Source organism: Notolepis coatsorum (genome assembly GCF_963971535.1).
Source record: "Notolepis coatsorum genome assembly, chromosome: 2".
NCBI classification, from domain to species: domain Eukaryota; kingdom Metazoa; phylum Chordata; class Actinopteri; order Aulopiformes; family Paralepididae; genus Notolepis; species Notolepis coatsorum.
Genome location: NC_140166.1, coordinates 198052959 through 198066167, shown reverse-complemented (window position 1 = coordinate 198066167; position 13209 = coordinate 198052959). Strand labels below are relative to the sequence as shown.

Below are 13209 nucleotides of genomic sequence, written 5' to 3'. Positions count from 1 at the left end.
TAGACGCAACAAGTAAGTGTGAAACGGTGGTAAGTCAAACTGAGGGACGCACACAAATTAAAACAATTCTGAATGAATATCTTATGAAAACGGACACACATATACTCCTGAAAATAATCAAGGTGTGTTAAAAGGTATTGGTGATATTTTAGATGTAAATATTGGTCAATACAGACGTGTGAAAATTATTTAAAAAAAAAAAGAAAACATGTATGTCACTCTAAGAATCGTATTTTTTAATAGCTTCTTCTAAGCTTTGGAAACACACCATTTTGTGTATTGTGTACTTCATCAAACGTTGCCGACCCAAATGGCATTTGTTTCTTAGAATGCACCTTTTCAGAAACGAAAATTGACAGACGACATGCCGAGTAGTAGGCTAGACTGTGACATGTACAGTAGGTTGAATATTTTGTCTTGCAAATTAACTCGGCAGCTCAATGCAGTACAACTGTACGGCCTATGTTATTTATTTAAAAAAAAAAACATAGCTATGTAATTGACATGCAAGAGAAAGTTTATTCCCGCCCTCGTGCAGCAGGTGCTATCAGCTGTCTGAACTGTATGGCGTTGCACTCGCATTCCACCCACTCTGCGTCCACCAGGTAAGTCGTCTCTGCTAGCACCTGTCATTTGACTATTTCAAGAAAAGCCCATCCAAACATAATTCTCGTTTCCGATTCGAATTGTATGAAAATCATTGTCATTGTGGTAGGAAATTATACATATTGAGTATTTACCATGATTTATAAATATTTATCTATAGACAAAAGAGGTTGCGCCCTTTTACTAGTATATTGGTTTTCTTCAGTAGTAACTCACTGTAGATGTAAATGGATTAAGTTACTGTATTAAACTTTTAAAGTCCTAAGGAGGAGTATAGTGTTGCAACAAATCATGAATTTTTCATTATTTCTATCCATAGATAGCCCAGTCATGCCTGTGAAGCTGTCAGTAGTGACTATCAGGAACTAGTGGTCTTTTCCTTTGTGTTACTAGTACCGGTATATGGATTGTATTATAGATATGGAACCAAGTGCACAAACAATCTCACCTGACATTTAATTAGCGGAACTATGGTTAAAGTTGTCACTGGGAATAGCAATGAGATTAGGGTAATTTAACAAGTATTTCTGTATGCGTATGGATTGCATAACCCATTCTACTGCTGCAGATCAACACAAAGAGGAGGTTCATTGTGGACAGAGCAGTAGGCTGTGTCATTAGGCTCATGTACGGATGGATTGTATTGGTAGCTTTTGCTGAGCAGTGAGGGTTCCTGAGAAAGTGCTCTTGGATTAACAGTAGGACACCAGACTGTGGGACGATGGAGGGGGAGCAGCTCCAGGGACGACCTGATGCCTTTACCTGGTTCACCCAGTTCCAGCTCCACTCAGTCATCAAGAATGGTGTTATTCCAGAATGGTTCCATGGCATTATTACCAGAAAGTAAGTACAGAAGGATGTCAAAACCATATCATTTGCTGCCATTTGCTGAAATGTATGACAGTCGAGGAGGAATGATGAATAGATATTATACAGCCCTGTTTAAGTCCACCACTGCCTGTCTATCACGATGACACTCTGTTTTTGATCTGTAACGACTCTATATATATATACATGTATAGACAGTCAGAATTTGAGGTGGATGCATGCATGTTAAGAATGCGTCATTGTAATGAGTTGGAAATGAGTCGGCTGTCTCTTGTCTATATGGTAATATGGTCATTTTCATGTCGACCGCAGGGCCGCAGAGGAATTACTTTTGGCCAAGCCTCCAGGCTACTTCCTCATCCGAGTCAGTGAGAGCAGGATTGGCTACACACTCTCATATCGGTGAGTGTTTGTAGGATAAAGTGCCCCATATTTACCCTTAAAACACACACAGTGATGAATAATATGGTACAACCTGGCCGGCACCTATGAAACTCATACTAAAGCCTGCCATAACCAACCACTCAACCTGCAGTATGAATCACCTGTTCTGTTCGGTCCTACAGTTCAAAGTCCTGCTTTATTTCCTGTTCCTGATATAGTTTGTATTTCCTCATTCTTAAAAAAAGATTTTTTTTTAAAGGGCTGAGGACCGCTGCAGGCACTTCATGATTGACGCCCTGAAGGACGGATACATCATTGTTGGGGAGAATTCACATCACCCACTTCTGCAGGACCTGGTGGACTTTCATCGCAGGACCCCCGTGAGGCCTTTCAGTGAGCTGCTGACTGTTCCATGTGGGCAGGTGAGGAATTGCACTGATTCTTCATATCTGGGCCTTTTATTTTTTTAAACTTAAGTTTTTATTTTGGGTCTGAGCTTGCAAAAGGGCAAATACTGCCGCCTACGCCTTCCACGCGGTATTGCACTCTATTAGAAATGGTGTAGTTTCTTTTCTGGGCCGATCTGAGCTGTGCGGGCAGGGTTTAAATACTCTGGCAGAACTAGCGTTTACAACATTACATCTGCGATGCTGGCCTGTCCATGGATCCAACACCATTATCACAGACGACACCACAGAGTTAGGCCAGATATCCAACAACAACGAGACGGCCTATAGGGAGGAGATCCAACATCTGGTGACATGGTGTTCTAACAGCAACCTTGCCCTCAATGTCAAAAAGACCAAGAAACTGATAGTGGACCAGACACAACCCGATCTTCATCATCCATCCACTGTGGGAAGGGGGGGGGCGTAAATGTATCTACGTTCCAGTGTACTGTAGAGCTTAATACACTCTGTACTGATCACGAATACCACCAACCTGGTTGTGTGGCAATAAAGGAATCTTGTATCTTGTCTTTTATATGCTTGGTTTAGGGCTTTAGATGTACACAGACTTGAAAGCTCTATCTGATTTGTTTGCTTTACATTTCTGTACTATATAACCTAAAGAAGTCATCAGTTGTCAGATGTTGGTATGTCCTTATTGCAAGCATATTGTTATACCTGAAATGTGTGCTGGTTCACAGCGGTGATACCGTTTATCGTGGTTGTATGTCCTGCATATTCATCCTGTTGCTTTTTCCCTGTGGTTCTTTGTTTCTCTGTTCATTTGTTTTGCTCATTGTCAGTGTAGAGGAGCCAAAGCTATATATTTAGGTTATTGTATTATATGAATGTTTATATGTTTATTTTTATAACCTTACATTGAAACAACATTAGGAATATTGATTGGATTTAGATAAAGTCATTGAACCGTGTTATTTGTCATAATAGAACATTCTAGAACATTTGTGATGTCACAGTATGATGTCATAATCAAACATTCTAGAACATTTGTGATGTCACAGTATGATGTCATAACCAAACATTCTTGAACATTTGTGTATCTAATATATATTCAACAATTCTCTCAGAAGAGGTCAGTGTGCATCTTGAAACAGTGCTGAGCAGTACTGAACAGATAGACTAAACAACATAGATTGAAGCCTGCATTTCTAGACCCGGGTGCCTTGCCTACCGTTTTGCTGTGGAAAGAGCCGGCAAGTACGGCTTTCAGGTGTGGAGGAATTTTGTCATGTGTCGAGTCGGCGGTGATTTTGGAGACTGGGAAAATACAGTTTTCTTACCTTGTAGTATAGTGACGTGAATATTTAGGAAAATAGCTTTAGGATCACTTCTGTAAAGAAAGACTTCGCTGTGGAAGAGAAATAAACCATTTGGATATCTTTGTTTTACACTGGAGCGGCTGTGGACATTATATTTCTTTATCAATGAACATACTACTCACGAGTAAGCAACTTTAACCAGTAGAGTGGAACGTCGGCCCTCATAGTCAGCGTCTTTGGGTTTTTTGAAAAGCAATTTATAAATAAAATGTATTATTATTATGTATTATTATCCAATTGGGCCCATCTCTGGACCATTTATGTAAGTTATTCCCCTGATGCTCTGTAAATTTGGTGTTGATTGGGCAACATTTTTAAAAACATATGAAAAAAGGTTAAAATGGAGGGCAAACAATATGGCAGACATGGGTGGTCGCAGGGGCAAAGTTGTAGAGCATATTCTGATGCATCAGAGTATGAAGTTTCATATTGATCTGACGGTGTGGGAGTTGGCCTTTTAAGTTTGATGTTTTGTTATGGCACATAGGCTGACATGAGTGATTATTGGTGCCTGAGTGAGTAGTGGGGGGCCATTTGGTGGTTGGTCTAGGACTTGTGGAGAAAAATAATCCAGCTTGGACTCCTAATTACAAACCTCTGTCTCTTGCTCTCCCTCCCTCCCTCTCTCTTTCTCTTTCTCTTTCTCTCTGTACTAATTCCAGATGTCAGACAAAGCTGATTATGCTGAGCTGTTGTTCCCCAAAAGACAACTCGTAAAACCTAATGTCAGTCCACTACCGAACAACTCCCTGCATTCTAATAGCAGTTACCTAAATACCTGTATGTCATGTATGTCCCTATGCCATAAATGTCATGTATGTTGTGTATGTCATAAATGTCACTATGAATTGAAAATGGGGGACCCTGATGTAAACAGGACAAACGTCTTTCTCTGGTCTGCATCCCCTTAACAATTGTGTGTATTGAGCCATACTGTATTGTACCCATTCTGCAATCTGTTAAATAAAGTTTTCATTCATTCACCTGAAACCACAGGATGACCCCCCGCCTGCCCTTCCTCAGCGGCCCAGCACAATGCAGAACTCTGCAGTCCCATCTCTGAAGGCCACCAAGATACCACCTGTCCCCAATAGTCACCCAAACAGACTCTACCCCTGTCTGGAGGAAGAGCTGCCACACCTCAGCAGCACCCAGACCCCAGCCATGGTAAAGAAGAAATTAGTAGATGATGTGTTACTTCCCTGACCTTGGGATTAAAAGGTTCCATCTGACACGTTTTGTGGAAAAAAATACTTGATTTCATGTTTTAACCCTTTCACTACCACACTACAGAAGGTTAACCTTTCACTACCACACTACAGACATCACTACCACGCTACAGATGGTCTGTAGTGTGGCCGTGAAAGGGTTAACCTTCTGTAGTGTGGTAGTGAAAGGGTTAACCTTCTGTAGTGTGGTAGTGAAAGGGTTAACCCTTTGCCGTGTGGCAGTGAAAGGGTTAACCTTCTGTAAAGTTGCAGTGAAAGGGTTAACCCTTTGGTATTGTGGTAGTGAAAGAGTTAATGTTGCATTATAGCTGCAGTTACAAATGTTTCAGCTTAAAGTTGAGGTTGCAGTATATTGTATTGCACTATAGAAACTATGTAATCAAAATGATTCTCTCAATTTGCAATACAGACTCCCAAATCTAAATATCTTGACCTACATACAATCTTCTACGTTGTATATTTCAGGTAGATGCTGTCAAGCCCATTCCATTACCCAGAAAGAGATTTTTTTTAGGCGGCTTGATCCAACCAGACCAGGCTCCTGAACTCCCTGCTAGGAACTCCAATCCACCACAGAGGAAGGACCAGACATTCACCAACACTAGCTCTGCACATGACAGTCCTTCAACATTCAAACCAGCCTTCACCTTGGAGAGAACCACGCTAGTTGGCCTCCAATCCAGTAATGCTATCAGCCAACCAGAGAGTAACCAGGATGTGAAGTCCCCAGTGGCCATGAACCAGATGCATGCAAAGAAGAAGTTCCAAAGGACCAGGAGCATACCTGAGGAGCAGACGTACAGTGAGATCGGTGTGGAGGCTGAGAAGAGACATGAGGGGAAGTTAGTTGCCCTGGTGGCCAGAAACCGAGACAGAGCCAGGGGTGGACAGATTGACAATGAGTACCAGGAGCTTCCAGGGGAGCAGATGGTCAGCAGTCCACCCTTTCCAAACACTCACACTCACGCTATGACACTGACTGGTGGTGGACTACCTCTCGAATATCTGCTACCTCCCCCCTTTGCCCCTGGCTACTGATCCACATCAACCACATCTTATTCTTCAGTTACAATACATGGAGCTAGAATTGGACTTGGTGACATTGAGGCTGTTTCCACCTGGCATTAAGATCTGAGCTGGGTGATCCAATCACAAATGGACAGCTCTAAGTATGTCTGTTCAGTGTTCACACATGGCATTAGAATGTGTTTGCACATGCGTCTCGAGTGACCACTTGTGATCGGATCTCGCTTCCCCGCTCAATATGCAAATACATTTAGGCATCTATATCCCTGAAGACGCATGGATCCATTTCATATAGAATAGACTATGCAACTTTTCAAATGCTTCCCGACAGTGAGAATGGAGGGTCATCGCACTAAATAACCTGCTGGCCAGTTATGATTTTCATTATAATGGTGTATTGCTCATTCTCTCTCTCTCTCTCTCTCTCTCTCTCTCTCTCTCTCTCTCTCTCTCTCTCTCTCTCTCTCTCTCTCTCTCTCTCTCTCTCTCTCTCTCTCTCTCTCTCTCTCTCTCTCTCTCTCTCTCCCTCTCCCTCTCTCTATCTCTCTCTCTCTCTCTCTGTCTCTCTCTCTCTCTCTCTCTCTCTCTCTCTCTCTCTCTCATAAACTACCTTCACATTTTAAATGAATAAGGAGGTGAGATGATCTGTCCACAACAGTGCCATGTAGGCATGCATACAGTATGGGGGTTGGCTATTTTGTTATTCTCCTTCCATATTATCATTGTGGGTATTAGCCTGCATTCTGCATGAATGTAGCTTTTCTGTTATCCAAAGGACGCAGATGGAACTAGAGCTGAGATCTACTGATTTTTTCTTTATTTACTATTAAAATACATGTTACAGTCATGCATCCTAAAATGACCAAGGATAGCAGAGAAAGGTCAGTTATTTCCATTGTGGTCCTTGGTCTAAGCACATATATATAAACTATCATTAGCCTACATCAATGGTTGAATGGTAATATGACTCAGGGACACTGAATGTTTATGGAAATATTCATATAATGATAACATAAGAATATGTAAATATGAAAAGCTAATAATGGGAACTGTAGCCTAAGGATTTACATATTATGAGTACTATGTGAGTTATGCTGGCCTGTTCCCACTAGGGGCTAGTTATGTTATCTGATGTTGATCTTTTATCACCTCAGTGAAATGTTAATAATGAGGAAGTGTGAGAGTGTGTGGGATTAAGGTGCTGGTAAAACTGGCCTGACAAGAATTCTAAATATATTTGCTATGAGGGAGTGAGCATTCAGACAGGGCAGCTACCCAAACACAACATTTCTTTCTCCAAAATGCTGTTGTTTTTCTGTAATGTTTTCCGTTCTAAGCACCCTTTGAAGCAGTTGGTAGGGATATTGTTATTGTTTTAATGATATGTCTACATGTAGCATTTCATTGTATGATGTTTTTTGTAGTTTTGTTGATAAATCTGTTAATTCTGCATGTGTTAGTTTCCAAAGTTGTTTGTAAATTGGCACAATGTAATGTCTGCAGTGTTATAAAACAATACAACTAGTGTGTGCTTTTGACTGCTAGACCAGCCCTTCTCAGACACTGACTAACAGACATGAACAGTGCCACAAACGAGACTGTTTAGTTTTGTATCCTTTAATAATAATAATGATAATAAACTTTATTTGTATAGCACCTTTCATACAAGAATTGCAGCTCAAATAAAATAATAGGCGTGCTTAAAGGTGTCATGCAGTGCTATTCCTAGCACTATTTGGGCAACTTTACACACTTCCTGTGAGTCTATGTAACACATGTGTAATTTTTATTCCAAAAATAATCATTGTTTTATATTTCTAATCTTGTACTCAAAACCAGCATTTTTCAGCCTCATGAAAGCAGGCTATTATTGGCTTGGCTCCACCCACACTTTGAGTGACAGCCACCCACCAAATAGCTCCGCCCATCTCCCCGTCATTCCATCCAGGTGTAGGTCTTATTGATTGATTGATTGATTGATTGATTGATTGAAAACTTTATTAACAGATTGTAGAATGGGTACAATACAGTACAGCTCAATACACACAATTGTTAAGGGGATGCAGACCAGAGAAAGACTTTCGTCTTGTTTACATCAGGGTCCCCCCTTAGGTTTCAGGTTACATACAAATATGGTATGTCATAAATATAGAGATGTAGCAGTACTGTCTATCTATATATATATATATGTTACCACTATTTGTAAAAGCCACAACCACGTTACCATATTTGTAATAATGTAAATCATTGTGTCGTTGTACATATTGTGTATACACCGTTAGAAGCTAACATAGGTTCCATCACTCTGAGAGTCCATGTTATGAACTATTACCACAGATATTTTCAGTTTTCAGTGTTGATCTAACAGTTTTGATTATGAAATCTCAGTCAAGGGTACCACAGGTCCTCTTCTCAGACCTGTGGGGCAAAGCACTGCACCATGCAAGCTACATGTCGCTGCATGTTGATCAATAGTAGCCCACTTGGTGCATCACAGTGGGCTACTATTGTGCTAACAACATGCTGCGACGTCTAGCTTGTTAGCCGGCATGAATACCCGATTTAAAATGGTTCTCTCCTCTTTGTATACCTTTGTCCTCATAAGTATTCTGCCAGGGAACTTATGGACACGACAATAGTAGTAGTTATAAGGTGTTTGAGCTTGTAACGTTAGTTAGCTCATAGCTATCGTGGTACATGACCTGATTTACTAGAGCTGTAGCTGAGGAATTCGTCAATATAGTATTTAGGCCCAAAAACACATTGATACGAACTCCTATTACTATAATACAATGCTAGAGACTGAAAAATGACATTTATAACGCATAGCCCCTTTAATAAAAGTGCTTCACAGCAGTAAAGAATACAAAAAATGGTAAGGCAAATCACGTAGTTTTTCACATTAGGATCTAACATCCCAACAGGCTTCTTTGTTTACGGTTTGATTCTATGACCGTTTTAAAATAGACTAATAAAAAGAGTAAAATTTAATATTTCTATTTAAATGTAATAGACAGTAAAATGATACAGTAGTGCAGTTCAATCAAATCAAATAGCCCTCAATTACAATATAATAATCAGTGTTGATGTTATGAGTAGGCAGCGGTTTTAAAATATACCGTAATAAAAAGAGTCAAATGGAATAGACAGAGTAAAATAGTACAGTGCAATAAAATAGAATAGAAAGTAGTGCAGTGCAATAAAATAGTTAATCGCTCTTAACACTTTGTTTCTTTACAAAGTTCAGTTCTAAATTACTTTATAGAACAACAGAGCAGTACATCGCTCACAGTCTTAACACTTTGAAGTTTCTTTACAAAGTTCAGTTCACAGCGGAAATGGTTTTCAGTTCTAAATGACAGTGCATAGTAAGATACAATTAGCATAACTGACACATAAATTTGACAGTAAGGGCATACAAATCATTTAAATGCCTGAGCAAAAGCTGTCTTTTGAAGATATGTAGCAAGTTGGCTTCCCTGATGTTTTGGGGCAATTTGTTCCATAGTTTTGGGGCGTAGTTGACAAAGGCTGCATCACTGATCTTTATTTTTTTGATTTTTTTTTATCTTTATTTGAGTGCTTTTCTGGCTTTTTTCTGGTCAGACATGACCGACAGAGGAGAGGGTGAATCGGAGAAGAGTGGGCAAGACATGCAACAAATTATCCCCCGGGAGCGGGAAGCGAACTTGCATAAAAGTATAAATATATTTTGCACTTAAGAATCACAAGTAGGGCACTCCAGTAGCACATGGTGCGCTGAGTCGCGAAGCGGTCGTCCCGGGTTCGTTTCCCAGACCCGGTGACCATGTGCCGCATGTCTTCCCTTCTTCTCCCGTTTCTCCCTCTCTCCTCTGTCGGTCCTGCATGGCCAAGAAAAAGCTGTCGGTCCTACGCGACCAGGAAAAAGCGAATAAAGATAATAATTGTAAGAATCACAAGTAACGGTAAACATTATATTATGATGATCTTGTATTTCAACACTTTGGAGCATTCAGTGCATTAAATGTTATGTTAAAGTTGATCAGATCACTCCCTCTTGAAGTTGATCTACAGATTGTGTAGAAACCTTTTTCCTGAACATAACCATGAACTTCAGGGTTCAGATAAAGGCTAGTGGAGTTTAAAAATATATAATCAATCCATTGAAATGTAGTAAAGCATAGTTCCCTAAATGGAATGGCCATGCAGCTCAGTGAGGATCATGTTATTCGACTTCTCCAGCGCATTTAACACCATCCAGCCACTGCGGCTAGAGGAGAAGCTCACTGGGATGCAGCTGGACCGGGGAATGGTGGCCTGGATCACCGACTACCTCACCAGCAGACCTCAGTACGTGAGACTTCAGGGCAGCCAATCAGAGGTGCTGGTGAGCAACACTGGCGCTCCCCAGGGTACTGTGCTGTCACCCTTTTTGTTTACCCTCTAGACCTCCGACTTCCGCTACAACACAAGAACGTGCCACCTGCAGAAGTTCTCCGATGACTCCTCCATAGTCAGCTACATTGTGGATGACGATGAGGCTGAATACAGGGCTCTGGTGGAGAGCTTTGTACGGTGGTCGGACAGTAACCAGCTCCAACTCAACGTCAGCAAGACAAAGGAGCTGGTTCAGAGGTCTTTAATTGGCATGCAATTATCCTCAACACACACACACACACCGGAACACATTGTCTTTGTAGGATCGCCGATGCGATTCGTCTCTGCGATTAACCCATCCCGTCGTCCTTCCCCCCAAGGGCAGCCGGGAGCAGACAGGCGTCGGCGAGGGCCGCGCCCGGGGACCAATCCAAGTGCTCCTGCCCGTCTTCGTCAAGGACGCCACAGCGTTAGCGATCTGTTGTTGTGCATGTTTTTCCATTGGGTTTATCTTATCGGGGGGGAAACCCTTGTGAGCACGGGGAGAACATGCAAACTCCACACAGAAAGGCCTGGGAGATACCCCACCTGGGTACCTGGCATCATGGAAACCTGGTCCCCAAGGGGGACCACCCGCATTTCCCCAAGGGGATCAATAAAGGATCATCTTATAATAATCCAGTCACCTCTTTCAAATGTTTAAATAACTACCTTTGCAGGCTTGCAAATTCTCCCATAGTCCACTACATATCACCCAATTTAATCCAATTCCTTTTACTGACTATGCACATGTGTATAATACTGTGCAGACGTGTATCTAACACCCTGCATACAGTGGACCTCACTATTTGTTCACTATACCACCTTTCCCAATTTCCCGGGTTAATCGCTCATGGAATCTTTTTCCTTTGAGCCTTCAAAGAGGGGTGCAATATCTTACCTATGATTTCCCAATTTAAACAACCCATCACTGGAGATTATACAATCAGCATGGGAGAGGGTTTTATTGATTGATTGAAAATTGTATTAACAGATTGCAGAACGGGTACAATACAGTACGGCTCAATACACACAATTGTTAAGGGGATGCAGACCAGAGAAAGACTTTCATCTTGTTTACATCAGGGTCCCCCATTTTCAATTCATAGTGACATTTATGACATACACAACATATATGACATCATGACATGTTACATTTGTGACATATACAATATGCAAATATACAGTACTGTTACCCATAGATCCTGACAGAGTATTCATATGATGTGGAGGGGACTGTACATTAGGAGGGGGTGGGTGGGAGAGAAGTATACATACGGTGGGGGGAGAATATACATACGGTGGGAAGGAGACTGTACATTAGGAGGGGGTGGGTGGGAGAGAAGTATACATACGGTGGGGGGAGAATATACATACGGTGGGAAGGAGACTGTACATTAGGAGGGGGTGGGTGGGAGAGAAGTATACATACGGTGGGGGGAGAATATACATACGGTGGGAAGGAGACTGTACATTAGGAGGGGGTGGGTGGGAGAGAAGTATACATACGGTGGGGGGAGAATATACATACGGTCGGAAGGAGACTGTACATTAGGAGGGGGTGGGTGGGTGGGAGAGAAATATACATGCGGTGGGGAGGAGACTGACTATTAGGAGGGGGTGGGGTATGGACATTTACGGTGGCCAGTTTCGAATTGTAGGAGCGGTTTTGAATGTGGGTAGGGATTCACATTCCTTTACAGCTGTGGGTAGGGCGTTCCACATTGATGTGGCATAATTGCGAAACGTGTTTAGTCCCTTGTTTGAGCCGAATCTGGGTTTAACATGATTTGTTGAGCTTCCTCTGGTGTTGTGGTTGTGGTATTCACTGACCTTTGGGAAGTATTTTGACATGTACAGGGGTACCTTAGTCGTATAGTGTATCTTGTAGACCAGGCCCATTGCAAGTTGCTGTACTCTGTCGTCTACTCTGAGCCATCCTAGGTAGTCAAAGTGGGCAGGGGTGAGGTGGGTTCTAGGGGTAAGGTCAAGTAGAAGTCTGACCAGTTTGTTTTGTGATGTTTGTAATCTTGTTTTTAGCGCCTTTGAGGTGCTTTGGTACCATGAGGTGCAAGCATAGTCGTAGTACCCTTGAATGAGTGCTCCTGTTAGAGTCTTCAAGGTATTCTTGTTTACCAGAGGAGATCCGGTAGGAATCTTGTTCGTTGGTTGACTTTTTTTATTACATTGGTTGCCATTTTGTCACAGGACAGATTTGCCTCTAGGATGGAACCCAGGTAGGTAATTTCATTTTTCCTTGTGACAATATTGTCACCCACTGTAACAGAAGCCGTTGGCCTTGCTGAGTTTGTTATTTGATCCAAAGAGAATGGACTCTGTTTTACCCAGGTGTAATGATAGTTTGTTATCAGCGAGCCAGGTGCAGATTCTGCCGAGTTCAGAGCTGAGGGCTTTTTCAACCTGCAACTTGTCCCTGTCAGAGACCAGCAGGGCTGAGTCGTCCGTGAACAGGAAGAAGTTGCAGTCACAAGCTGATGACATACATTTGCATAAATTAGGAACAGTAACAGGCCTAGTATGCTTCCTTGTGGAACACCACAACACAAGGGATTTGGGGTTGACTTTGCAATGGGGAGAGGCCCTGAAAGGAATACACATAGCCTCAATCAGTGCCCGACATGACCCCATTCAATTTAAAGTTGCTGTAAGTGGTATTTTCTTGTTAAAATAGGTGGTCTACATGTTAAAATACTAGCTCTACATTCCAACATCCATCACTGATATAAAGTGTTTGGTCACATTGTACGAATGTTAATGTTGTTATTAGCTAAGTATATTAGCGATATGACTTTGTGCGTTGCACTTCATGCAAGACAAAACAAATTACAAAAAGGTTTAGTGTGAACATAGGTTGGAGATGTAAAAAAAAAAAAAAAAAAAAAATGGAAACAGGCACTCTGACACTTAATTTTGTGAGAGACTGCCATC

The 13209-nt window shown here is 41.7% G+C and overlaps 1 protein-coding gene across 1 annotated transcript; it reads left to right on the top strand.

Annotated features, from left to right (window-relative positions):
• Positions 1 to 590: 590 nt before the first annotated feature.
• Positions 591 to 6277, top strand: hsh2d (hematopoietic SH2 domain containing). Its single transcript, XM_084307728.1, has 7 exons — positions 591 to 605; positions 1306 to 1449; positions 1747 to 1836; positions 2078 to 2240; positions 4270 to 4332; positions 4604 to 4774; positions 5302 to 6277. The coding sequence occupies exons 2-7, from the start codon at positions 1328 to 1330 to the stop codon at positions 5872 to 5874; spliced, it is 1182 nt and encodes a 393-aa protein (XP_084163854.1). The 5' UTR covers positions 591 to 605; positions 1306 to 1327; the 3' UTR covers positions 5875 to 6277.
• Positions 6278 to 13209: the final 6932 nt, after the last annotated feature.

Excerpts from the sequence above, each read along its gene's own strand:
- hsh2d (XM_084307728.1), top strand. The coding sequence starts at position 1,328 with ATGGAGGGGGAGCAGCTCCAGGGACGACCTGATGCCTTTACCTGGTTC. Across the intron at positions 2,241-4,269 it reads TGACTGTTCCATGTGGGCAG|ATGTCAGACAAAGCTGATTA; the intron begins GTGAGGAATTGC and ends TACTAATTCCAG. Across the intron at positions 4,775-5,301 it reads GCACCCAGACCCCAGCCATG|GTAGATGCTGTCAAGCCCAT; the intron begins GTAAAGAAGAAA and ends TGTATATTTCAG.